Here is a 26,589-nt window from a genome sequence, read left to right on the forward strand (position 1 = left end):
TTAAGTCATTCTCCTTGTGTTGGGAAAACATGGAGAAATTGTGTGGAACCCTGGAGGACAACACTGGAAAAATGTTCTCTCAACACAAATAAATTAAGTTCACTTGATCGTTTTAACAAATTAATTTTTAAAATTTAATTTAATTTAGGTTTGTCCCAGGAAAAGCTAAAGGTATTGTGTTGTTTCAACTCAACTTAGATTTAAAATTGCGAATTGTTTTTCAGTGTCGATATAAGCTGTTTGTCAGGATGCGGGTGTTGCTGTGCAGTTTTCTGCTCCTGCTGGGAGAGGATGCTCTCCTGGCCTGCTCTCTGAAGAACTATACTCTGTATGTGGAGAAACACGAGTGCGGACACTGCATGGCCATCAACACCACCGTCTGCAGCGGCATGTGCTTCACACGGGTCAGAATCTCACACACATTCTTCTTCTTCAAATATTCCCCAGATGCTGTTTCTCAGATTGAGGAGTTGTTCACAGTGTTTCCTCTAATGTTTGTTCTTCTGAAGAAAGTCTTATTAGTTTTATTTGGGCTAGAATAAAAGCAGTGTTTAATAGTGTTAAAGTCATGTTAAGCTCAATATTATTCACCCCTTCAGCAATATTAGTGTTGGATTGTCTCCAGAACAAACCACTGTTATACAATGACTTGCCTAATTACCCTAACTTTACCCTAATTACCCTAGTGAAGCCTTTACATGTCACTGTAAGCTGAACACTAGTGTCTTGAAGAATATCTAGACTAATATTATGTGCTGTCATCATGCTGTAGAGGAAACACATCAGCTATTAGAGATGAGTTATTAACACTATCATGGTTAGAGATGTGCTGAAGACATTAGTTAGTTCTTTGAATATTGGTTTATATATTACATTTTTATTGATTTGCAACAATGATACTCTGCAGAGTGGTAACGGATTACTTTGCTGCAGCAATCCATGTTTCAGATGCTTTCAGAGGCTAAATTCAAATAAAAAACCACCATACTCCACATACTACTTTAAAATATGCTTCATATTCCTTTAAACTTACAGACATGTAGAGGACACTCTTCTATGTTCACCAATGTAAACTGAATGTCACCTGGTGGTCATGTCTGGTACTGCAGCATAATTGAATCTCACTGAAAGCTCGTTTTTTTGAGATATCAACTTTAAATTTGGAATATTTGTTCAGATATTTAGCTTAGATTTTCTGTCAAATTCAGGCTAAAACATGTTTTGTTAGATACATATTTTATGTAATACAATTAGATATACATGTTTTATTATTTTCATAAACATAAAGGCGCATATCATTTGTTTCAATAAAGTTTTTTAACTATAAAAAATTAAATTTGCGATCTGACATCTGTCTTCTTGATGAGACGGAGCTTAAATCTGTGCACCAAAGCGCTGAAGATCGACAATAAAGTTAAACGAGACTTTCAAAAAGTGGAGGAGACTGTTCAGGGGTTAAATGATTATTCTGACATCCTCAACTCATCCTTGACTCGTTCCAATCCTTTCTTTCTTCTGTTGAACACTAAAGTAGATATTTTGAGGAATGTTAGAAACCTGTCACCATTGACTTCTTCAGTATTTGTTTTTCCTGTTATGGAAGTCAATGGTTACCGGTTTTCAACATTCTTCAAAATATCTTCTTTAGTGTTCAACAGAAGAAAGAAACTCATAAAAGTTTATAACCACTTGAGAGAAGGTAAATAATGAGCACATTTAAATCTTCTTCCACAGTATTTGTTTTTCCTACTATAGAAGTCAATGGTTAATTGGTTACCCGTTTCCAGCATTCTTCAAAATATCTTCTTTTGTAAACTTAATAAAGAAACTCATACAAGTTGAGGTAGAGTAAATAGTGAGTACATTTTTGGATGAACGGACTGTTTAAGTGTGTGTGTGTGTGTGTGTGTGTGTGTGTGTGTGTGTGTGTGTGCAGGACACAAACGTGCGAGGGTTTGTGGGCAAGCGGTTCCTGCTGCAGCAGAGCTGTATGCACCGCTCTCTGGTGTACCGCTCTGCCAGGATGCCCGGCTGCCCTGTCCACATCGACTCGCTCTTCTTCTACCCGGTGGCCCGGCGCTGCAACTGCACCAAATGCAACACCAGCCGGAACGAGTGTGTGTTCAGACACACGCACACACACAACAGATGCTCCAAGCAGCTGCGCACCGTCTGAACACACACCGGCCCATATTCTGTGTGTTTTCTGTTTATTAGCGGTGGTGAACTGCATTATGTGATGTTGATCTCTGCTCTGTCCACTTCTGATGCTCATAATTCAACTCTACAGTTTAACAAAGTGACTTTTATTGACATTTTAGTGGTGTGAAATAATATAAGAGATCATATGTAGAGGAATAAGAGTGTAGAATAGCAGAACATGTGCTGCAGTTTATTACAAGCTCACTGTAGAGTAATATACAACACCAACACACACTATACACACACTGCACACTATTACACATGAGCAGAACACACACTATACACACACTGCACACTATTACACATGAGCAGAACACACACTATACACACACTGCACACTATTACACATGAGCAGAACACACACTATACACACACTGCACACTATTACACATGAGCAGAACACACACTATACACACACTGTTCAAGGATATAAACGTTGCTGGAAGATGATCAAGATCCCATAATGAAATTCACAAGCAGAAATAAACAGGGGAACATAAAGACATGCATCACAACACATAGAAAACTGCTGATTTAGGGATATTTTACACAGTGTACTTATTTAAACTGAGCTGAAACAACACAATTATTGAGTTTTATTGAGGACAACTGAATTGTTTTCTGCTCAATCCACTTAAATTTGTAAAACTAACAAGTTAACTTCATTCGTTCATGTTGTCCCAGCACAAATGGATTGTGTGGAATCCGGCATGTTTACAGTGTGTCAGGTGTGGAGGGAGAAAAGCGATCAGCTAGTCTTTGTGAGCGTTCAGCTGTCATTGAATATATATTTATAATTTGACTCACAAACTGTATTATTTGCACAGATTGGTAATTATGTTTTCTTGAGTCCTTAAAAATCCATATTCAATGGCAAAAATTTTAAAAACTGTTCAATAGGGTTGTTGATGAAAATATGACATATTTTATTATGATATACAGTATTTATAAACTCATAAATATGTTTTCAGTAAAACATTGACTGCACTATTTCTATTTTTCATCAAATTGTTTGCAGTTTTTGATACTCAAATAAATATTTATTCATGTTTTGTTGGTAATAAAACATCCTCTTGTTGCATCACAAATCCTTTAATAATTAAATGAATACCCCTCTATTTAAAATAGTTGTCTGTTTAAAACATATTTCATTATTGAAAAACAATCCATGTATTGATTAGCGTGTCAATATTTTGCGCATTTAAGACAGTGGTGTATTAGGCTAATGTATTTCTGCTGTGTTTTACATCCAGTTTTGTATATGATTGACTGTTTTATTAAACGTGTCAGACTTGTTTCAGTTGTTGTAAATTATAATTTAGCTAATTAACAAAATGCAATATATGATGATATTCAGTAAAATGTCAATTTGATTAAAGTAAATAAATGTGTTCGGTCAATAATAAGAAAAGTTAAAAGGTTTAAGACTGTACACTTTTTATTATTTACTGTTTTCTTTTTAGCTTGAATTTAATTTTGTTTTAAGCCCAGCTAAAACTGTGTTGCAATTGGTAAAATGACCTTACCAAAACTCACATTCAGTTATTTATTGATATTTTCATGTTCAGCAAACTACAAATGTACTTATTAAATGTAAATTAGTAAATATATATTTTATTACATTTTTGACTAGTATTTAATGGCCGGTAACACAGATTAATTATATTTTTAAGCATATATACTTCTATTTCTATAACAGTTATAAAGATGTATTTCTGCTTGGCTCAGATATTTTATGTGTGCTGTTCCTTTAATGTTTTACAACAGTAGTATGAGTTTAAAGGCATTATATATATATGATATTTAATTAATTATTTTATTTCAATTTTAACTTATTATTAAATGTCATTGTCACATTTCTTCATCAGGGGGTGCCACAGCAGAATGAACTGCCAACTATTCCAGCATGTTTTACACAGCGGATGCCCTTCAAGCCGCAACCCAATACTGGGAAACACCCATACAAATTCATTCACACACACTCATACACGGTGACACAAGCCCCTATGAGTCCTATATGTGCATTCAACAAGTACACAGACACACACACACACACACACACACAGTGTTGGTATTAATGCATAATAAGTAACGCGTAATAAGTACAGAAACGCATTACCTTAATATTTAAATTACTTTTTTAGCAATGTACAGCGAGTTAGTGCAATTAATTATCATTTATAAAATAAACAGCTGAATTAAAATGTGTGTTGGAGTAACACAACTGCTCACTGTGTTGTGGAGTAGCCTATCTCAGTATTGCAATGCGTTACTATCGACAGTAACTTTCCCCAACACTGATCACTCGTCCAAACAGTATTGCGTGTATATGCGCGTGCGTGTTCATGCGTGTGCGCGCGCGCTGGGCGGGGTGACTGACTGTATAAAGCCCGCTGTTCGGCTCTGACAGCGCCTGCTCCTCTGTACACCTCTGACCAATCTACAACCCAACTACAATCCAAACTACAGAATGACCCAACAACCGATCAGGTATGAAACCTTAACAACAGCCGAGTTCAGTCAAATGAACCCTAATTATGCTGCAGTTTACTCGGATTACTCTTAACTAATGCGCACTTTCACCTTAATATAACCTCAGAAAAGTGTTGTTAAACTCTAAACTGGTCAATCAGCAATCAAACTACAACACTGCTGACAGTCAATGACATAGAGCTGATGTTGATATGTAGTCATGCGATTTCACACACTATATTCAACAATATCATCTCATAACGCATAACAGCGACACACTATTATTATTATTAATCTGTATTCGCCGTGTGTTTAAACCCTGCTTCACTGTCTTACTGAACACTAAAGTCTGAATGTGTGAATGCAACTAACTAATATGTCTACCACCATGAAGCTGTTGCATCTGGAGGATCTTGTGTCCGCCTGACATTGACTTTTACCTTCAGACGGCTTTAGACAATATTTATTTACTTTAATGCCTTGATTTAGTCTCATTGTAAAATGTAGGAATGTGTTAGGATCAAATGGATGCATTTTAATACAATAAAAAAATATGAATTCATGAGTTGTATGAGGAATATAAAAACACATGCAGTTTTCAGTTTGTCTGGATTTATAAGGTTTGTAAAATGTAAATATTTGTTTAGACCTCAGATTAATAAACAGACTAAGCTGATAAAAAAGGAATAAAGGTCTAAGAACATTTCTTCCAACTGTCATAGCTGTATTAATAAATGGAAAATAATAAATAGTTAGAATTACCATTTATTTTTAATTTGTGGTGAGTAAAAAATCATTTTTTATTAAAATATTGATATTAAAACATTGATATTATGTTGTCTAAAAATAAAATAAACAAGTCATTATGTCATTTTTCCTTTTATCAAGGGTCTCCACAGCGGAATGAACCGCCAACTAAAATGTCTTTTAATTAACATTTTTTTAAAATTTGAAATGGTAAAATGACATCATGGGTGGCACGGTGGCTCAGTGTTTGGCACTGTTGCCTCACAGCAAGAAGGTCTCTGGTTTGAGTCCCGGCTGGGTCAGTTGCCGTTTCTGTGTGGAGTTTGCATGTTCTCCCCGTGTTGGCGAATTGATTAACTATGTGTGTGCGTGAATGAGTGTGTATGGGTGTTTCTCAGTACTGGGTTGCAGCTGGAAGGGTATCCACTGTGTAAAACCTGCCAGAATAGTTAGTGGTTCATTCCACTGTGGTGACCCCTGATAAATAAGAGAATAAGCCGAAGGAAAATGAATGAATGAGTGAAATAAACATCATAAATGGTTTACGGAATAACACAAAGATGACCGCTTATACAAAGCCGTAACTATGAATTGTGAATCCAGAGAACTCTCAAGTGCCCTCTCTCTCTTATATTGTTCCATGTTTGCACATGTATTTTCTCTCTCTCATGTGTTTTCCATAAGCCTCCCTGCCAAGCTCATCAATGGCGGAGTTGCGGGACTGGTGGGCGTCACCTGCGTCTTTCCCATTGATCTGGCCAAAACCAGACTGCAGAACCAAAGAGGAAGCCAACGGGTGTACAAAAACATGTACGTCTGCGTTCGTCATTTACTTCAGTCAAGCTGTTTTTGGTTCCTTTTCGAATCCCAATAAAAAAACCCTTTAAACTGCACTAAAGAGTCGCCCAACCCTAAAGAGGAGAGGAGTTTCCTTGAAAGACAGTTCCTGAGGGAAAGTGAGATAATCAGCTTAAAGCCCGTTTCTCTTTCTGCGACGGTGTGCATGAGTGACAGGGGTGCGGCGCTGTGTAGGGTTCATACTTGTGGTTTTGGGTCACATTTTATTTTAGGGTTGAGTTTTCACTGTTAACCACACATTAATCATGAGTTTTGCCTAATTAAACGACTAATTTCCTGCTTATTATTAATTATTAAGGTTTTAAGGGGTGTAGAATATGATTATGCAGAATATGTAGTGTATGTGTACTAATAAACAGACAGTATCACGAATAGTTATAAGTCATTATTAATAATGTGAGGTATTGAGGTTGACGGTAGGGTTAGGTATTAGGATTAGGGGGTGTAGAAATGACGATTTAGCTCTGTAGACCTCAATAACACCTTCTTTATGTTGATTAGGATGGACTGTCTGATAAAGACCGTTCGGTCTGAGGGATACTTTGGAATGTACAGAGGTAAGTAGTTCACTTGAACATCTCCTATTCCTGAAAGGAAACAGAACTTGTGTTACATAACATGTCAGCACTTTATGCTATAAAATTAACCTGCTAATCAAGATCATCAGGGTCACAGGAAACTTCCTGATAGCTGTGCTAAACTAGGACTAGGACTGGATTCGCTTGTTGTTTCTAAGTTAGAGGTGGTGCTTGGTAACACTTTTCTACAAGTACAAATGTCATTATTTATACTGAGATTATAGAGTTTGCGGTGGCTCAGTGGTTAGCACTGTGGCCTCACGGCAAGAAGGTCGCTGGTTCGAGTGCCTGCTGGGTCAGTTGGCGCTTCTGTGTGGAGTTTGCATGCTCTCCCCGTGTTGGCGTGGGTTTCCTCCGGGTGCAAACACATGCGCTATAGGGGAACTGATAAACTAAACTGGCTGTAGTGTCACATTATTTCACAGCAAGTACATTTATTGCAGATAAATATGATAATAAGGGTTGCCAAACATCAGAGAGATTGCGAGAACCTCTAATTAAATATTGAAATGAATATAAAAGATCAGGTCTTGAAGCCAGTTTAATGCTTTCGGTGGATTTGTAGATTTCCAATGCAATGAAAGGTGTCTGTGTGCTAGTAAAGATGTAAAGGTGATGATGTTTTGTTGTCTTTGGCATTCCACTTGATGAATCAAGTCTGACTCAATGGCTTGAACTGTATCTTGAGGTACTTAGTACCGTGTACCTGCTTAGTACCACAGCCATACCACCCTGCTGCCTAAGAGCGGTTACTCACTGAAGCTAAGCAGGGCTGAGGCTGGTCAGTACCTGGATGAGAGACAAAAAGGGGAAAGCTAGGTTGCTGTTGGAAGTGGTGTTAGTGAGGCCAGCAGGGGGCGCTCAACCTGTGGTCTGAGTAAGTCCTATTGCTCCAATATAGGGAAGGGGATACTATACTGTCAGTGAGCGCCGTCTTTCAGATGAGACCGAAGTCCTGACTCTGTGCTCATTAATAATCCCAGGGCACTTCTGGTGAAGAGTAGGGGTGTAACCCCGGTGTCATGGCCTCCCAATCATCCCCATCAACTGAATTGGCTCTATCAGTGTCTCTGTTATACTGTGCCATCATCTTAGTGGAGCTGCACACTAGTGGTGGTGTGGAGAGACCCCCTCGTGATTATGAAGCGCTTTGGGTGTATGGCCATACACAGTAAATGCGCTGTATAAATACACATGTAATTAACCCTGTGGTACATACATTGGGTGAAATTGTCTTTGCCTCAACCGTAGTTTAATCAAGAGAATTGTCCTTGAATGGGTTACATTCACAGCGGTGTTCACAAAGCTTTACTTGTTACTCACTTTTAGATATTTGACACTTGTTTGGAAGTTTTACATGCCCAAACAATATTTAGAAATGCTACTGATTCATTGTGGAAAATAAAGGCAGGAATTCAGTATGAACTTACAATTTATAGATCTTAGAACTGGTTATTACTCTTCATAGATCGGCTTTTCTCTTGACAGGTGCAGCAGTCAACCTGACACTAGTGACTCCTGAAAAGGCCATCAAACTGGCCGCCAACGACTTCTTCCGCCAGCGGCTCAGCAGGGGAGAGTACGTACCTTTATCAGGAAACTGTACAACACTCATTAACAGGTCAATATAAAGAGATTAAATGATGCACGTCTGTGTTTCAGCCTCAAGCTGAGCGTGTTCCAGGAAATGTTGGCTGGTTGCGGGGCAGGGATGTGTCAGGTTATTGTCACGACCCCAATGGAAATGCTCAAGATTCAGCTTCAGGATGCAGGTCGACTTGGTGAGGCATAAGCACTGACAGAAGCTCTCCACAAAAAGCAACTCTGGGAAAGCATTTAGTAGTCTTGATTTGCAAATGTGCTGTATGAAGAAAGATATTCGTCATGTTTTGCATCCAGTGGCCCAGCAGAGGAACGTACCGATCCTCCATACTGTGAAACTGGGAGCGGCCAGTCCAGTCCTCAACTATTCCTACAGTGTGGGTCCCGTGTCTTCCATTCGAAAAGTATCTGCCGTTCAGATTGCCCAAGAACTATTTCGCACCAAAGGCATCCAGGGACTTTACAAAGGCCTAGGAGCGACGCTCATGAGGTGAGACTCCATCTGTAAAGATAATAGAAAGGTAATCCTAATCCTCTAGAGTTGCAGCAGCTGTGTGTAAGTTCTTGCTTGAACTGGAACTTAAGTCCTCACTAGAGGCTTTGTAACTCCTAGCTAGTTTGTAACTAAGCACGGGATCTTAACCCAGCAGGCACACAATGTCATGAGACATTAATATTAGGTTAGATTTAGGTCGTGATGTCAGGTGACCAAATTTCATTATCTAGCCAGTGTCTAAGGACCACATTATTTCGACGTCCAATAACAACATGATATTTGGTTAATCTTTCATTTGTAAGTCGCTTTGGATAAAAGCGTCTGCTAAATGACTAAATGTAAATGTAATTTTAGGTTGTGTTGGAAAGTAACTAAAATCCAACGTCGAGCCAACATCTTAAACCAGCGTCATATTAACGTCAAATACTGACATTTATTTGTCAGGTATGGCAACCAGCATCTAATAGACATCATAGTGGTAACATCCACACAGTGTCAAGGTGTAACATCATTATATTTGGTTGGTTTTAGGTTGGACATTGATGTTGGCCTGACATTAGGTTCTGACATCAACTCGATTTTTATTTCCAAACAAACTGCAACATCCCCATGACATTGGAGTACAATGTCAATCTGACGTCATGTTGACCTCCTATGCCTGCTGGGAAGGCAGATTGTAATTAGGTTGTAAGCTCTCCGTAAAGTAATACGCAGTCACATTGATTGATGTAATCCTTAATAAGAAGCACTGCTGGTGCATCCGGCCCCTAGAAACTGACATTGGGGCAAAGGTAAACTAAGTCACCAAACTCGTTCATGAAAGTCCGGTGTCCTGCAGAGTTTTGCTCCAATCCTAATCAAACATGTCTCAAGCTAATTAAGCTCTTTCTAGGTATACTTGAACCTTCCAGGCAGGTGTGTTGGAGAAAATTAAGCTGAACTGCAGGACACCGCTTCTCCAGAACTACTTACACTGACCCCTGATACAAGTAGACTAAATAAACACTAGTTTATATATTGATGGCAACTTTTGGTGAGACAAAAAGAGAGTGTCCAATCCCCTGGAAGGTTTTCTAACACAGCTGCCTGAAGGTTTCTAGTTCACATGGGACTTAATTAGAGCTGGAGATAAACTTTGATATTGGCCCACAGGAGAAGGACTGAGCTGAGACTTGCCCAAGTTCAACCTACTCAAAGATCCATCCCCTTGTTGGTACTGAAATAATATTGGCAATTTCAGATTTAAGTTTTGACAGAACCAGAGCCTTCAAGATCTTTCTCATGGTTTGTTTCCTCAGCGCAGAACGGTACGCTGTACAGTATGATCAAGTACACATCATCCTGATCAGGCTTGCATTTCCATTGCCAGTTGTACCCTTGTATATGGTGCATGGTGTATGCCTAAAAGTGATGATTAGAAGTCATTCATGCACAAAGATGACAGCTGTAAACAACAATGGAGGACAAACCTCAGATCCCGTTCTGGGTTCTTTTAATTTCTCACCATGACATCCAGTTTCTGGATGGTATATTGGTTCATGGGTCATTGCAGGGTAGCATCATTGTGTTTTTACAGTGTCGTGTTTAAGTGTTATATTTAAGAAGTAATTCTCTGTAAACCAATCAGTTTTCTGCAGTGAGTCTAGCTCCACTCTTTAGGAACCGTATGATTGTGCTAGGTACCGTTACCAAAGGATCCCAAAAATGGGCCACTGTTCACTGTTTTGGTACCAACTCCTGATAGTGGAAAATAACTCTGTATCGACCTTATTCTGCGATTGTTTCAGAACTTCTGATTTAGGGAGAAATATCTAGGAATAATAAACAATCGAACTACTCGCTCTACCAACAAGTGTGTTCATGACTATACATATAGTGAAGAATAATGTAATAAGAAATTATCAGTTTGCAACATCAAGCAGCAGAACGAGCTGTTTTAAACATCGAGAAATAAAGGAAAGTGAATGATAGTGGAAGTCTCCAGCTAAAAAGATTCCAATGGCTGAGTCCACTCATATGAGAACAATATGGTCAACAGTACTGTACTATACCGAACCATAAGACACAAGGCATTAGTAGCCTCTCATTCCTATCAAATCTTAGGTGTAGGGTGGGGTTAAGGCTTTAATTATGTGCTAGGTATACATGTTAAAGCAAGAAAGGGTGAGATATTAGTGCTACAGACCTTGGTTCTTCTTTTTACAGGGACATCCCCTTCTCTGTGGTTTACTTTCCATTGTTTGCCCACATCAACCAGTTGGGCAAGACCTCTGAGGACAGCGACGTGCCTTTTTACTGGTCGTTTATTTCGGGCTGTGTGGCTGGATGTACCGCGGCTGTGGCCGTCAGTCCATGTGATGGTGAGTGTTTATGTCTGGCTCCATAACACAAGCAGATGTTAGCATATGTGCAGAGTTTAAGCTTGATCCTCTCTCTTCGCAGTTGTGAAAACCCGGCTGCAGTCGCTCAATAAAAGCGCAAACGAGGATACCTACAATGGCGTGGTGGACTGCATCAGGTACAGTAACAAAACATTCTCCTGGGGAAGAGAATCAGCAGGCATTAGCTCCTTTCACACAAACAGACTTTCTGGAAAATCACAGACAAAGAGATCATGTGTGAAGTAAAGTTGTTCCATCAATTTTCCATAAAGAGAAGTAATATTACCGGTAACAGACATCCCAAGTCTCCCTGAAGTTCCATGAGTCTCCTGCAAATGCATAGAGACTCCGGGATACCCGCAAATGAATGATACTCTCCAAAAAGTCGCACGTCTCCCACCTGTGCTCAAATACCCCTCTGCACTGCATCCCTCCCTGCTCTTCAAATACGTCATGCACCCATCCCCGCTGTTCAGAATCCTTGTGCCTTGAATGTCTTTGGATAGTGGGAGGAACCCGGCGGAAACTCACGCAAGCACGGGGAGAACATTTACACTCTACACAGAAACGTCAACTGACCTGGGAAAGACATAAACCAGTGACATTCTTGCTGTGAGGCAACAGTGCTAACCACTGGGCTGCCGTTACGCTCATCTATGAAAAAGAAGGTGGAGTAGGGGTGGAAGGGGGATTCTTGAAGACGAAGTTAACTGAGATTACTCTGGTCATTTATCGTGAGTTAGGATTTATCTAATTGGTGCATCATGTGTTAGCTAATGCTGGACCAGCTGTGGTCAATCATCAGCTTGTGATCCTCTTGAAATTGGTTTATTTATAACCCTGAGGCTGCAGTATGGCGCAGTGGGTATGGCTGTTGGCTTACAGCAAGAAGGTCGCTGGTTTGAGTCTCGGCTGGATCAGTTGGTGTTTCTGTGTGGAGTTTGCATGTTCTCCTTGTGTTGGCGTGGGTTTCCTCCGCGTGCTCCGGTTTCCAAACACATGCACTTTAGGGGAATTGGGTAGTACTAAATTGTTAGTTGTGTGTGAGAGAAAGAATAAGTGTGTATGGGTGTTTCCTAGTCCTCGGTTGCTGCTGAAAGGGCATCCACTGCGTAAAACATATGCTGGAATAGTTGTTGGTTCATTCCACCCTGATAAATAAGGGACTAAGCCAAAGGAAAATGAAGGAGTCATTCTGGAAATTTTCCGCAAATTTACCAGTGTGAAAGGGGCTAACCATGCACTTTTGGTTCCTCCTCTCCTGTAATGATGCACCTTTGGTTCCTCTGTTGTAATGATGCACCTTTAGTTCCTCTGTTGTAATGATGCACCTTTAGTTCCTCTCCTGTAATGATGCACCTTTAGTTCCTCTGTTGTAATGATGCACCTTTAGTTCCTCTGTTGGGTTAATGATGCACCTTTAGTTCCTCTGTTGTAATGATGCACCTTTAGTTCCTCTGTTGTAATGATGCACCTTTAGTTCCTCTGTTGTAATGATGCACATTTAGTTCCTCTGTTGTAATGATGCACCTTTAGTTCCTCTGTTGGGTTAATGATGCACCTTTAGTTCCTCTGTTGTAATGATGCACCTTTGGTTCCTCTGTTGTAATGATGCACATTTGGTTCCTCTGTTGTAATGATGCACCTTTAGTTCCTCTGTTGTAATGATGCACCTTTAGTTCCTCTGTTGTAATGATGCACCTTTAGTTCCTCTGTTGTAATGATGCACCTTTAGTTCCTCTGTTGTAATGATGCACCTTTAGTTCCTCTGTTGTAATGATGCACATTTGGTTCCTCTGTGATGATGCCTGTTTTTCCTCCAACAGAAAGATAATGCGTAAAGAAGGTCCGAGTGCGTTCCTGAAGGGAGCCGGCTGCAGGGCGCTGGTCATCGCTCCGCTCTTCGGGATTGCTCAAGTGGTTTACTTCATCGGTGTGGGAGAGTTCCTCCTCGGACAAACCCCATTCAACCTTTACTCAGTCTAAACCTCTTCACACCACCTGACTTAATCTTTAAAGACCAACTCGACAATGATGCAGCTAAATACGTGAGATCCAACAAGATCTTATGACTGTGTGACAAATTGTACAAGATGAGCTCAATGGAAAAAGTTGATTCAAATTAGAGAAGGTCATTTTGCACAGATGATGTGTGTGTGTGTTGTTATGAGAGTGTACTGAGACATATTTTTGGAAACACTGTTAATGGCTCAGACTTTACATATGCTAGCTTTAGCATATACAACTGGCTTATTCATGAAGCTATATCATTGCACAAGATTACCTTGCTTTTTCTTTTGGAAGTGCATGGTCAGAGAGTTATCCTCAGTGAGGGTTGATTTGAAAACACACGGCCATGATACATGCACGTCAAGGGCCAGAGCATCATGTGATATCTGTTTCTATACATATGTCCTCTGTTAATAGTCGTACCTGTCCTGTGATGTTTTGTATATATTGTTGAGGCGCTGCTGAATAACGTGGATCATCTCTGAGGACATTGTTATACAATATACACGACTCTGAAGAGACGGACAGAAGCAGGATGTTTGGTTCCTGCTGAAGAGAAGCTAGGACTTTACATTTACAGAATTAAAAGACGTTCTGTTCAATCTAACCTTGTTAGACTGTCATATTTAGATCCTGAAACGAGTGTGAACACAGTTTGAAGCAGTGCAAATTGTATTAAATGTAGTCTTGACGCTTTACTAAACACAGTTAGGTCTATACATATTTGTACATGGACACAATTCTAACATGTTTGGATCTATACACCAACAAAATGGGTTTGAAATGAACAAGATGAGACTGTCAGCTTGAATTTGAGAGTATTTACATCCAAATCAGGTGAACGCTGTAGGAATTATAACAGTTTGCGTATTTGCCTCCCACTTGTTAAGGGTCCAAAAGTAAGTATTATCCAGTATTCCACTATTATTATTCCCTCCAGAACTGTCTTGAGCAGGGAACACCAAACTTGCTCCTGGAAGGCCGGTGTCCTGCAGATTTTACCTCCAACCCTAATCAAACACACCTGAACAAGCTAATCAAGCTCTTACTGGGTATACATGAAACACCCAGGCAGGTGTGTTGAGGCAAGTTGGAGCTAAACCCTGCAGGGACACCGGCCCTCCAGGACCAAGATTGATGACCCCTGGTCTTGAGCGGCTGTCTGCGCTCACATCTCCAAAAGCCATCGCATTCTAGTCTTGATCAGGGGTGTCCAAATTCGGTTCTGGACGGCCAGTGTCCTGCATAGTTTAGCTCTAACTTACCTCAACACACCTGCAAGGATGTTTCTAGAAAGCCTAGTAAGAGCTTGATTAGCTAGCACAGGTGTGTCTGATTGGGGTTGGAACTAAACTTTGCAGGACACCGGCCCTCCAGGACCAAGTTTGGACATGCCTGGTCTTGGTCCTCTGACTCATTTATTATAGGAGAAGAGTGCAGCAGACTCCACTTCTCTCAGTGATATCTGTGCAGGAGCAGCAGGAGCTGAGGATGTGATGCTCTTCTGTTCAGCATTGACTAGACACACAGATTTATTCATGAATATTTTATGCAATATTCCAGATTTGCACATAAACTCAATGTGAGTCTTTGGATGGAAGCACAGCTAGTGTAATATTGTGAAGTAAACGACAGACATGTGCTCGGTGAGTGTTAGCTCGGTTCTCTTCAGTGCTGGTGAAAGTGCACACTGTGCATCAGGGCTGAAACTTTAGCCTGTGAGATTCTGTCCAAGTGCTTCCAGCATACATTTCACGCTAGAAAGACGAGACCAAATGAAGCCCGCTGCAAACCTACAGTGTTTTACACTGATATTTCACTGCTTAAAGGGATAGTTCAGAAAAAAAGAAAATTCAGTCATCATTTACTCACTCTTTACATATTTCAAACCTTGAAGAGTTTATTCTGTTGAACAAAAAAAACAAATACTTTACTAAGATACTTTAAAAAATGTTGGTAAACATTGACTTCCACAGTATTTGTTTTTCCTACTATGGAAGTCAATGGTTACTGGTTTTCAGCATTCTTCAAAATATCTTCTTTTGTGTTTATCAGAATACTCTTGACCCACTCTGGGAATAGTACATCGTGTATTTTTGGGTGAACTATTCATTAATTCATTAATTATTTTGTTCATTAAGATAACAGAAGCAGCTTATTTGATATATTATATAATATAAATAGTCACTAAAATGTCAAAATTGCATTTACATTTCTGAGCGTTCATTCCTGAGAAGCACATACATTTCTAATAATACAAAAATACTTTGTTATAATTGTTTTGAAGCAAATGTGCACATAAATATATCAATATTAGACCCAAAACTGTTTAAATTGTAGCTTTTAGAAGAAATTATGATTCACTGAGGTATTGGCAAACCTGCTGTGGCTGAACTGCATGATCTATATTTAGGATAAATAGGGCAGTAGAAGCACTGCACACTGCCAAGCTGAGGCTAAAATCACACACACACACACACACACACACACACACACACACACACACACACACACACACACACACACACACACACACACACACAACACACAACACACAACACACAACACACAACACACACACACACACACACACTATAACCTGATATGACTCAAGCCCTTGTCATGTGATCCGAGTGGTTTGAAGATGCTAAAATGTCACTTCCAGTCCCTTGCATTGCAATCATTTAAAAGATTATGTCATGTGATGAGGTGGCCTCACTAAGGTCCTGTGGATTAGTTTACCAGCCATGCAGGGCTCAATACAAATCTGATTTGAACGGAAAAGCACACGCAAGAGTCAGAAACGTCAACGTTTATTTGATGTCATGCTGCAATGTTCCTGAGAAACGGCTTTAAATTCTGCAGAAAATAAATTAAATTCTGATCACTAACATCAAAAACTGCAGTCTTGATTTACAGTACAAAAGAATACACACACACAATACACACTGACAAAACCTCATTTCAAAGCCACGCTACATGCTTTACACTAGTCACTGTACAGTCTGATCAACCGCAGCAGGGTTGTGTTTGCGTATGAGGACAGATCTACAACACTATTATATTTTATGAGTACGCAGTGTGTGTCCTAATCAACAGGGACGGTTTTAACTAATAAGAAAAATTGTGGGCCTCCAATAAATACCCAAGTATAACTTATAAGTATAAAACATACACTTACCGGCCACTTTATTAGGTACACCATACTAGCACTGGGTTGGACCCCTGGTTGGACTGCCTTAATCCTTCATGGCATAGGTTCAACAAGGTACTGTGTCGAATCATTCTCTGTAAACCCTAGAGATGGTAGTGCATGAAAATCCCAGTAGATCAGCAGTTTCTTAAATACTCAGAGCAGCCCGTCTGGCAGCAACAACCATGCCACGTTCAAAGTCTCTTAAATCCCCTTTCTTCCCCATTCTGATGCTCACTTTGACCTGCAGCAGATCCTCTTGACCATGTCTACATGCTGAAATGCAGTGAGCTGCTGCCATGTGATTGGCTGATTAGACATTTGCTTTAATGAGCGGCTGGACAGGTGTACCTAATAAAGTGGCCGGTGAGGGTCTAACAAATAAAACTGTATTGTTATTATTACATCTGTGCAATTTTGCCCCCCACCTCCAATCACGAAGCAGTCGAATCAGATTTAATTAACCAAACAATTGATTATTTTAGTTGTTTGTTTATTTTAAGAAACAAAATGTAGAAAAGGAGATAATTGACTGATTTATGAAAAAGACTGCAAGACACAAAAGCTAAAAAGAACAAAACAAACAAGCAAATAAATAAATAGATAAACACAAGGGTGCATACTGTATATTAGGGCTTTCGGGCCCTGTGGCTGAAATCTCTCAGGGCCTTTAAATCACTAAATCAGTCCCTGCTAATCAATACTCTAATGCCATTTTAGCTTGAGGAACTTCAGCAGTGATGCACCAGCAGTGATGACCAACCAACGGCGGCCCCGTTATAAATAACAACACAAAAGAGAAAATCCATCCCTTTCCAATCCCTTCATGCAAAAATAGAAACAACCAAACGTCAAGTTGTGTTTTTGTATACGTTAAAAAGGCACCTTAAAGGGACAGTTCACCCAAAAAATGCAGGACATTTAGGAAACACTTTAGTTTAGTTCACAATTCATGTTATTTACTACTGGATTATTATTATCTGTCTATTATTAAGATCTGAACTGTTCATTAGAGCATTCCTAAAACCTAAACTCAACTTCTGTTGTTTGTGTAAACCATTTGAGTAGCAGTGTTTAGTTGTTTAGACTTGGTTTGTCCTATTAACTGAAATGTCTGGTACTCGAATCTGATTGGCTGATAGCCATGTGATATTCTGCACTCAAACAGCCTCTGCCCACACAGAGTGACAACTCTCAACCACCCCCCACCCCCACCCACCCACAAAAAAGTCATTTCCGTCTCTATTTACTTGTTCCAACACAGTTTGAGTTTCTTTTCTGTGTTAAACACTAAAGAAGATATTTTGAAGAATGTTGAAAACCTGTAACCATTGACTTCTACAGTATTTGTTTTTCCTCAATGGTTACCGGTTTTCAGCATTCTTCAAAGTATCTTCTTTAGTGATCAACAAACGAGAGAAACTCATAAAGGTTTATACCTACTTTCACATATGTGAGTGCATATGAATTTTTGGGTGAACGGCCCCTTTAAACACACAATACAGACCTTCATCATTGCTACAACTACGATGACAACACAGATATGTACACAACACATACTTTTGTGTGATTTTTCACTCATATTGAATAATCTGACCAATTGAAAGCTGCTTGGATTGGAAGTGGAACATTTTGGTCAGAAATTCTCACTGGAATACAGTATCAGATAAGCGGAGCTGGAAATATGAGTGTGTGAGTCTTTCCTGAAGCAGTACTACAGTATTATTCTTATTATTATTATTAAAAGTCAAATCAATGATTGAAAGAAATGTGTGTTTTGTGTGCGCATGCGTGCAATAATTGGTAAATGTTTGAGATCTCTCTCTCTCTCCGTGACGTGAAGTCTACTCCGTTTGTGTACAATCGTAAAAGGCAAAAGAAAGTCTTGGCGTCACATTACACAATATTTATATCTGGCATGTGAAGACACGCAGCAACAGCCCAGAATAGCCTGAATATACATCTGACTGGAGGAGCCGCATGTCAGAATATATTAATAGAGATTTGAGGAAATGACTGAAAGGATCCAGCACCGAACCAGCAGGCGTTCAATTCAGGAGATCCAGCGAGTTTAAACAGCAGGGTTTTTGGCTTGAGTTTGGGAATGTTACTCTTGAGTGTGTGTGTGTGTGTGTGTGTGTGTGTGTGTGTGTGTGTGTGTGTGTGTGTGTGTGTGTGTGTGTGTGTGTGTGTGTGTGTGTGTGTGTGTGTGTGTGTGTGTGTGTCCAGTAGAGGTGAAAGGTTGTGTTTTGGGAGAGGAGGAACTCTGTTAGATCACCTCCCGGCTGTTTCGGATGGCACAGCAGAGGACCATACTGAAGATCATGCCTATAATCTGAAAAAAATTAGAAAAATACAAGTAAATTAAGGAGATGTTATGTGAACACTGTAAAAAATATCCCTAAATTTGCAATTACTCATACTTTGTGATTGATTTTAAAACTTTTCCTCATTTATTTCAGCTTTTAAGTTGCATTATGGGATGTTGATCTTTCCTCCAACACAACGTTTAACCTTGAAAAGTGTGAAAAGTGACTTTTCTGAACATTTGTAATAGTTTGAAGTGCTATAATGTCTGGGTTGATATTGTATTTTATATTGTATTTCTGTTATTTTACACTATTATTCCCCTATAAATTATTGCTTATACATTATAATATCTCAATAAAAGTCACTTTGTTAAACTGTAGAGTTGAATTTTCAACATCAGAAGACATCAACATCCTATAATGCAACTCATTCAATCATTTTCCTTCAGCTTAGTCCCTGATTTATCAGGGGTCACCACAGCGGAATGAACCGCCAACTATTCCAGCATATGTTTTATGAAGCGGATGCCTTTACAGCTGCAACCCAGTACTGGGAAACACCCACACACTGGGAAACACGTAGAGAACATGCAAACTCCACACAGAAGCAACAACTGACCCAGCCGGGACGCAAACATGTGACCTTCTTGCTGAGAGGCCACAGCGTCAACCACTGAGCCAAAGTGACCCCCATAATGCAACTCACAACCGCAGATAAAAGAAAACACTTTTCATTTTTACAGTGCATGTTTAAACACAAAGAGGACATGAACTGGAATACTTACTGGATACAGTAAGTTTAAAGAAATTATATTAAAAACCATTAAAAAAATTGCATCAATAATTGATGTCAAAACAACATCAAATTAACATTTCAACATGACAAACATGTCCAAATGTTTTACAGGATATTCAAATCCCAGAGTAAATTGGTCATTCGGACATGCACTGCAACGAATGCTTTTCCTACTTGAGTTTGTGTCGTGTTTCTAGTCCAAATATCTACAAATTCTTAAATCAAGAAGCAATTACTAGACAAGTACAACATCCTGTCCTGTTTTCAGAATTAAGGAGTCAAAATGAAGCGAGTTTCTCCTTAAAACAAGTTAAGCACAGTAATTTTGTTTTACTTTCAAATAAGTGGTGTGAATAATCGAGCTCGACTGTATATATTCTGTGAGAACAACCACCTGGATGTACATTATGCTAAACTGCAGACATGATAACACTGTATTATTGACAAAATAGTTCATTTACCATGACTCCAGCGATTCCTATTCCCACGTAACCCACGATGAACAGCTTACTGTTGAAAAACTCTTCAATGGCCATGTCACATGTCTGCACACACACACACAGATCAATGCGTATACACACTTTACTGCATGTCAAACTCTGCTATTACAGACACTATATCTGCCATTTTCATGTATCTTTTTGTGAAACACTGACTTTTGTACTTAGAAATGCGACTTTAGAGTTTCGTAGCACTACATATAACAGACGCCTAAAATGACTACAACTCCCATGATTCCACACTCAGCCACAGTCATGGATATATGCCTTTGTTTGTTGTGAATAGACGCCCTCTAGTGGCCAAACTCACACACTGTGCTTTTAAACAAACAAAGTGTTTTCTAATTTGGGCTGCACAACATATCGGGGAATTATCGGCATTGCGATAATGCTGTACGCAAGTCCAGGCCAAATTTGTGATGCCCAAAGCACAATGTTGGCATACGGTCCATGGGTTACGTCTAGAAGGGATACAGCTGTGGATAGCGTCATTTCTATGACACCCTACAACAATATTTAACATTTCACATTACTGTGATGATTGGGTTTAGAGTAGATGTTAATAAAATGCAAATTAATGGGTAATTTAATAAATAATATGAATAATACTCTGTATAATTACTGTTTTTACATTACTGTGAGGATTGGGTTCAGGGTTAACGTTAATAAAATACATTTAATGTGTAATTTAAAAAATAATAGGAATAATATTCAGTATAATTGCTGTTTTTACCTGACAGTGAGGGTTGGGTTTAGGGTTTGAGTAGGTTTAGATATTAATAAAATACAGTTAATGAATAATGTAATGAATAATAATTCAACCTCCCGCCTTCCAGCTGTATACCTTCTAGCAATAGCTCTACACATGAGGCTTTCAGCACTGACTGTTCATCCAAATTTGACCAATCAGATGGGGTGATTCTATCTTAAGCCCCGCCCACCCAGTAGGTGCTGTTCTACTAATGGCTGGAAGCTGAACTCAGTGCTGAATTTAAACAATAGTGGGCGGAGTCAAGATAAGAGAAAAATGACAACAGCCAATCAGAGTCAGAATATCTGCATATCAGGTTTACACTCGTTCACAGTGTCTACATGTTAGCCAGTTTACTAGATCAGACTAAATATCCAAAATACCTTTAGTGGGAAATGTATCGCAAGAAATATCGCTATCGTAATACTCTTAATATCGCATGTTTTCCCAGTATTGTGCAGAACTAATGCTAGTAGCAGACAGTTTTAATCAGTGTTTCATTTAGGAGCTTACCTGGTTAAATACCATGTTTTTACATGAGGATGGCGTCACTGTAGATGAACCACAGCAACTCAACTGCAGATGAGACGGGTTAAAATACAATTACAGCCAGTCTTTTATGACGACATTAAACACATATACAGTACATACTGTATAGTTGTGGGCAAAATTATTCACCCTCCTGCTTGATATTTGTGCATTTTCAAATATTTCTCAAATGATATTTAGACATTTACACATTATTGAATATTTGTTCTTCTGGAGAAAGTCTGATTAGTTTTATTTGGGCTAGAATAAAAGCAGTGTTTAATAGTGTTAAAGTCATGTTAAGCTCAATATTATTCACCCCTTCAGCAATATTAGTGTTGGATTGTCTCCAGAACAAACCACTGTTATACAATGACTTGCCTAATTACCCTAACTTTACCCTAATTACCCTAGTGAAGCCTTTACATGTCACTGTAAGCTGAACACTAGTGTCTTGAAGAATATCTAGTCTAATATTATGTGCTGTCATCATGATGAAGAGGAAACACATCAGCTATTAAAATTGAGGTATTAACACTGTTATGATTAGAAATGTGATAAGAACATATAAAAGTATAAGAAAATATAAAAGAATTAAAAATGAAACAGGAGGGTGAATAATTCAACTACACATGTATATAGTTATAATGACACCACAGTCTGATTAAATCCACAATAAGGTGTAGTAGAGTAATAAAACAAGGTAATAATGTGAACTCACTACGGTGTGGTAGGACTGCACGGTTGCATTATTGTTGTTGTTTCCAGCAGACTCATCATAGAAGTGCTTTATTTCCTGAATGATCTAAGATGAAAAATTAAAGAAACTTGTGCTGTAAAAATCTGATTTATTGAAATAAAGAGCTTTGAATCAACATGTTTCGGGTCATTTCCACTATAATAATAAAATTAATAATAATATAATAATATTAATAATGATAATAATAACAATACCTTGTCTTTGTTGATGAAGCCAAAAACTCCTGCTGCAACTTCAGCTCCAAAGATGACCAGAAGACAGGCAAAAAACTGTAAAAGAGACATAAATAATGTTAAATAAATTAAAATGCTTTCTACATTTCATATATATATATATATATATAGCGGTGCAATATTTTGCAATATCAGCACTGGTACAGCCTCTTCACCTTTGTGTATTACTCCGCCCACACAGAGTGACATCAGATCAATAAACTCACTACAGTTTGACAAATATTGCAGCTGTTGGACAACATCATGTACTGTTGAGGCTTTTTTAGGTGAGAATGTCGTTGTTTAGATTGCAGCTACTCGGTTTATTTATAGGGATAGTGCCTATTTTAAATAATCATAACTTCAGAGATTCAACGCCATCAGCATGTCATACTGAGCAGAGCAAAAACTGTTGATGTTCTGCCACAAGATGGCGTCAAAGACCGCATAATAAGCCCTTAGAGAAGGAAAAACTCAAGCTACAGCAGATCAAATCATTATTAAAAAGGTAAGTGACACTCTCTCTTTGTGTGTTGTAGTGCTGCATTATTACCATAGTAATCTGCTGGTGTTTGCAGAACGCAATACCACACTTGCAGCAGTCCGGTATGGCTGTATATCATCAGTGGTGGGACACTAAGACAATCAGTCTGCTGCCGATACAGCCTGCTACTCGTGTGATATCGCACATATATGTATAAAGATAAACAGTATAAGCCAGTAAGAGCCCTGTAAGTTAAGTATGTCTTTGATAAATTGTGGTAAAGTTTTGTGGTATTTGTCAGTTTAATGGCATTTATTTGACAGCAATGTACTAAAGATTTTAAGCGTTTTTCTTCACATCTAAAACGCTGCATTTTGAATAGCAAGTGAGTAATTGACAAATATGAAAATGATTTTTTTAAGCATTTTAAGCTTTTACCCTGTTTCAAAAGCTGCTGTTTTCAGCCCTTGAAAATATAATAAAAAGTATTAGATTTTAGTTTAACCTCTTAACTATATATATATATATATATGACATCAGATCATATATACAGCATGTATATATATCCTGGTGTTCATGTTTAGTACTGCAGCCAAACAAAATCTCACTGAAAGTTAATTTTTTGTTATCAACTTTATATTTGGAACATAATTTGTTCAAATATTTAGCTTTGATTTTCTGACTAATTTAGACTATATTTAGACTTTTTTAAACATATATTTTATGTAATATAATAAAATCTATATTTTTGTTTTTATTTGTTATATATTTACATAAATGTAGGCGCATTCCTTTTTTTAAACTTTGAGGGTTTTTTAAAACTTTTTTTTCTTTAGTCACAATCTGACAAGTGTCTTCTTTAAAATGAGACCAAGTTTAAGTCTGTGCACCAAAGCGTTGAAGACTGACGATCCTTTAAGCTGAACACGTGTGCGTGTATAAAAATAGTTTAAAATAGTGTTGTGTACAGTAAACAAAACAATGCATCCTGTTTTAGAATGACATAACGAGTGTTACCGCATCAAGTCTTTTTGAGTTTTTATATCCTTGTTTATTTTTCATCTTAATTCCTGTTTTCTTGCATAACAAGCCGGAAATGTGCAGACAGCAGTAGAGATGCAAATGCAGAGGTTAAATCTGTGCAAAGAAACATAGAGGCAAATCCAAAAGAGCATTCCAGAACACAGCCTACTGTCTAACATACAAACATTAGTCTGAGCAAACTCTGGCATGCGGAAACAAGGAACAAGGAAAACAATTAATCTGAAAAGGAAATAAAATGCTTGGAAATGTCAATAACATGAAGGCAAGACTGACTACACCGTACAAAATATCTGTCAACTAACAGTGTGTGATTCATGTTTTATTTCCCCCCATATATCCATGTTTCAAATTGCATTATGGGATCTTTTAACCTCAAAAAGTGTGTGTTCTGCTCATGTGTAATAGTGTGTAGTGTGTGTATAGTGTGTGTTCATGTGTAATAGTGTGTAGTGTGTGTATAGTGTGTGTTCATGTGTAATAGTGTGTAGTGTGTGTATAGTGTGTGTTCATGTGTAATAGTGTGCAGTGTGTGTATAGTGTGTGTTCATGTGTAATAGTGTGTAGTGTGTGTATAGTGTGTGTTCATATGTAATAGTGTGCAGTGTGTGTATAGTGTGTGTTCATGTGTAATAGTGTGCAGTGTGTGTATAGTGTGTGTTCTGCTCATGTGTAATAGTGTGCAGTGTGTGTATAGTGTGTGTTCATATGTAATAGTGTGCAGTGTGTGTATAGTGTGTGTTCATGTGTAATAGTGTGCAGTGTGTGTATAGTGTGTGTTCTGCTCATGTGTAATAGTGTGCAGTGTGTGTATAGTGTGTGTTCATGTGTAATAGTGTGTAGTGTGTGTATAGTGTGTGTTCATGTGTAATAGTGTGCAGTGTGTGTATAGTGTGTGTTCATGTGTAATAGTGTGTAGTGTGTGTATAGTGTGTGTTCATGTGTAATAGTGTGTAGTGTGTGTATAGTGTGTGTTCATGTGTAATAGTGTGTAGTGTGTGTATAGTGTGTGTTCATGTGTAATAGTGTGTAGTGTGTGTATAGTGTGTGTTCATGTGTAATAGTGTGTAGTGTGTGTATAGTGTGTGTTCATGTGTAATAGTGTGCAGTGTGTGTATAGTGTGTGTTCATGTGTAATAGTGTGTAGTGTGTGTATAGTGTGTGTTCTGCTCATGTGTAATAGTGTGCAGTGTGTGTATAGTGTGTGTTCTGCTCATGTGTATTAGTGTGTAGTGTGTGTATAGTGTGTGTTCTGCTCATGTGTAATAGTGTGCAGTGTGTGTATAGTGTGTGTTCATGTGTAATAGTGTGTAGTGTGTGTATAGTGTGTGTTCATGTGTAATAGTGTGTAGTGTGTGTATAGTGTGTGTTCATGTGTAATAGTGTGCAGTGTGTGTATAGTGTGTGTTCATGTGTAATAGTGTGTAGTGTGTGTATAGTGTGTGTTCATGTGTAATAGTGTGTAGTGTGTGTATAGTGTGTGTTCATGTGTAATAGTGTGTAGTGTGTGTATAGTGTGTGTTCATGTGTAATAGTGTGTAGTGTGTGTATAGTGTGTGTTCATGTGTAATAGTGTGTAGTGTGTGTATAGTGTGTGTTCATGTGTAATAGTGTGTAGTGTGTGTATAGTGTGTGTTCATGTGTAATAGTGTGTAGTGTGTGTATAGTGTGTGTTCATGTGTAATAGTGTGCAGTGTGTGTATAGTGTGTGTTCATGTGTAATAGTGTGTAGTGTGTATAGTGTGTGTTCTGCTCATGTGTAATAGTGTGCAGTGTGTGTATAGTGTGTGTTCTGCTCATGTGTATTAGTGTGTAGTGTGTGTATAGTGTGTGTTCTGCTCATGTGTAATAGTGTGCAGTGCTGTATAGTGTGTGTTCATGTGTAATAGTGTGTAGTGTGTGTATAGTGTGTGTTCATGTGTAATAGTGTGCAGTGTGTGTATAGTGTGTGTTCATGTGTAATAGTGTGTAGTGTGTGTATAGTGTGTGTTCTGCTCATGTGTAATAGTGTGTAGTGTGTGTATAGTGTGTGTTCTGCTCATGTGTAATAGTGTGCAGTGTGTGTATAGTGTGTGTTCATGTGTAATAGTGTGCAGTGTGTGTATAGTGTGTGTTCATGTGTAATAGTGTGTAGTGTGTGTATAGTGTGTGTTCATGTGTAATAGTGTGTAGTGTGTGTATAGTGTGTGTTCATGTGTAATAGTGTGTAGTGTGTGTATAGTGTGTGTTCATGTGTAATAGTGTGTAGTGTGTGTATAGTGTGTGTTCATGTGTAATAGTGTGTAGTGTGTGTATAGTGTGTGTTCATGTGTAATAGTGTGTAGTGTGTGTATAGTGTGTGTTCATGTGTAATAGTGTGTAGTGTGTGTATAGTGTGTGTTCATGTGTAATAGTGTGTAGTGTGTGTATAGTGTGTGTTCATGTGTAATAGTGTGCAGTGTGTGTATAGTGTGTGTTCATGTGTAATAGTGTGTAGTGTGTGTATAGTGTGTGTTCTGCTCATGTGTAATAGTGTGCAGTGTGTGTATAGTGTGTGTTCTGCTCATGTGTATTAGTGTGTAGTGTGTGTATAGTGTGTGTTCTGCTCATGTGTAATAGTGTGCAGTGTGTGTATAGTGTGTGTTCATGTGTAATAGTGTGTAGTGTGTGTATAGTGTGTGTTCATGTGT

General features: G+C 38.5%; 2 protein-coding genes and 1 pseudogene across 2 annotated transcripts in view; 2 read left to right on the forward strand and 1 right to left on the reverse strand.

Moving 5' to 3' along the window:
* The first annotated feature begins 248 nt into the window (after positions 1–248).
* Positions 249–2,176, forward strand: LOC147838125 (thyrotropin subunit beta pseudogene; annotated as a pseudogene).
* Positions 2,177–4,635: 2,459 nt separating this feature from the next.
* On the forward strand, positions 4,636–13,953 carry slc25a55b (solute carrier family 25 member 55b). Its single transcript, NM_001003448.1, is given in 9 exon segments — positions 4,636–4,692; positions 6,106–6,231; positions 6,781–6,836; positions 8,346–8,436; positions 8,520–8,638; positions 8,757–8,949; positions 11,161–11,315; positions 11,398–11,473; positions 13,163–13,953. Coding segments are annotated over 9 exon segments (996 nt in total). The 5' UTR covers positions 4,636–4,672; the 3' UTR covers positions 13,323–13,953.
* A 2,190-nt stretch (positions 13,954–16,143) lies between these two features.
* tspan2b (tetraspanin 2b) overlaps positions 16,144–26,589 on the reverse strand; it is a 33,323-nt gene continuing 22,877 nt past the window's right edge. The window contains exons 4-8 of the mRNA XM_087306379.2: positions 22,378–22,452; positions 22,145–22,228; positions 21,409–21,471; positions 20,106–20,189; positions 16,144–18,874 (exon numbers count right to left, since the gene is read on the reverse strand). Of these exons, the coding sequence (XP_087162505.1) occupies positions 18,809–18,874; positions 20,106–20,189; positions 21,409–21,471; positions 22,145–22,228; positions 22,378–22,452 (372 nt within the window). The 3' untranslated portion in view covers positions 16,144–18,808. The remainder of the gene's footprint in view (positions 18,875–20,105; positions 20,190–21,408; positions 21,472–22,144; positions 22,229–22,377; positions 22,453–26,589) is intronic.

The sequence above is a fragment of the Danio rerio genome, chromosome 23, assembly GCF_052040795.2.
Source record: "Danio rerio strain M-AB ecotype USA chromosome 23, GRCz13ab, whole genome shotgun sequence".
Taxonomy (NCBI): domain Eukaryota; kingdom Metazoa; phylum Chordata; class Actinopteri; order Cypriniformes; family Danionidae; genus Danio; species Danio rerio.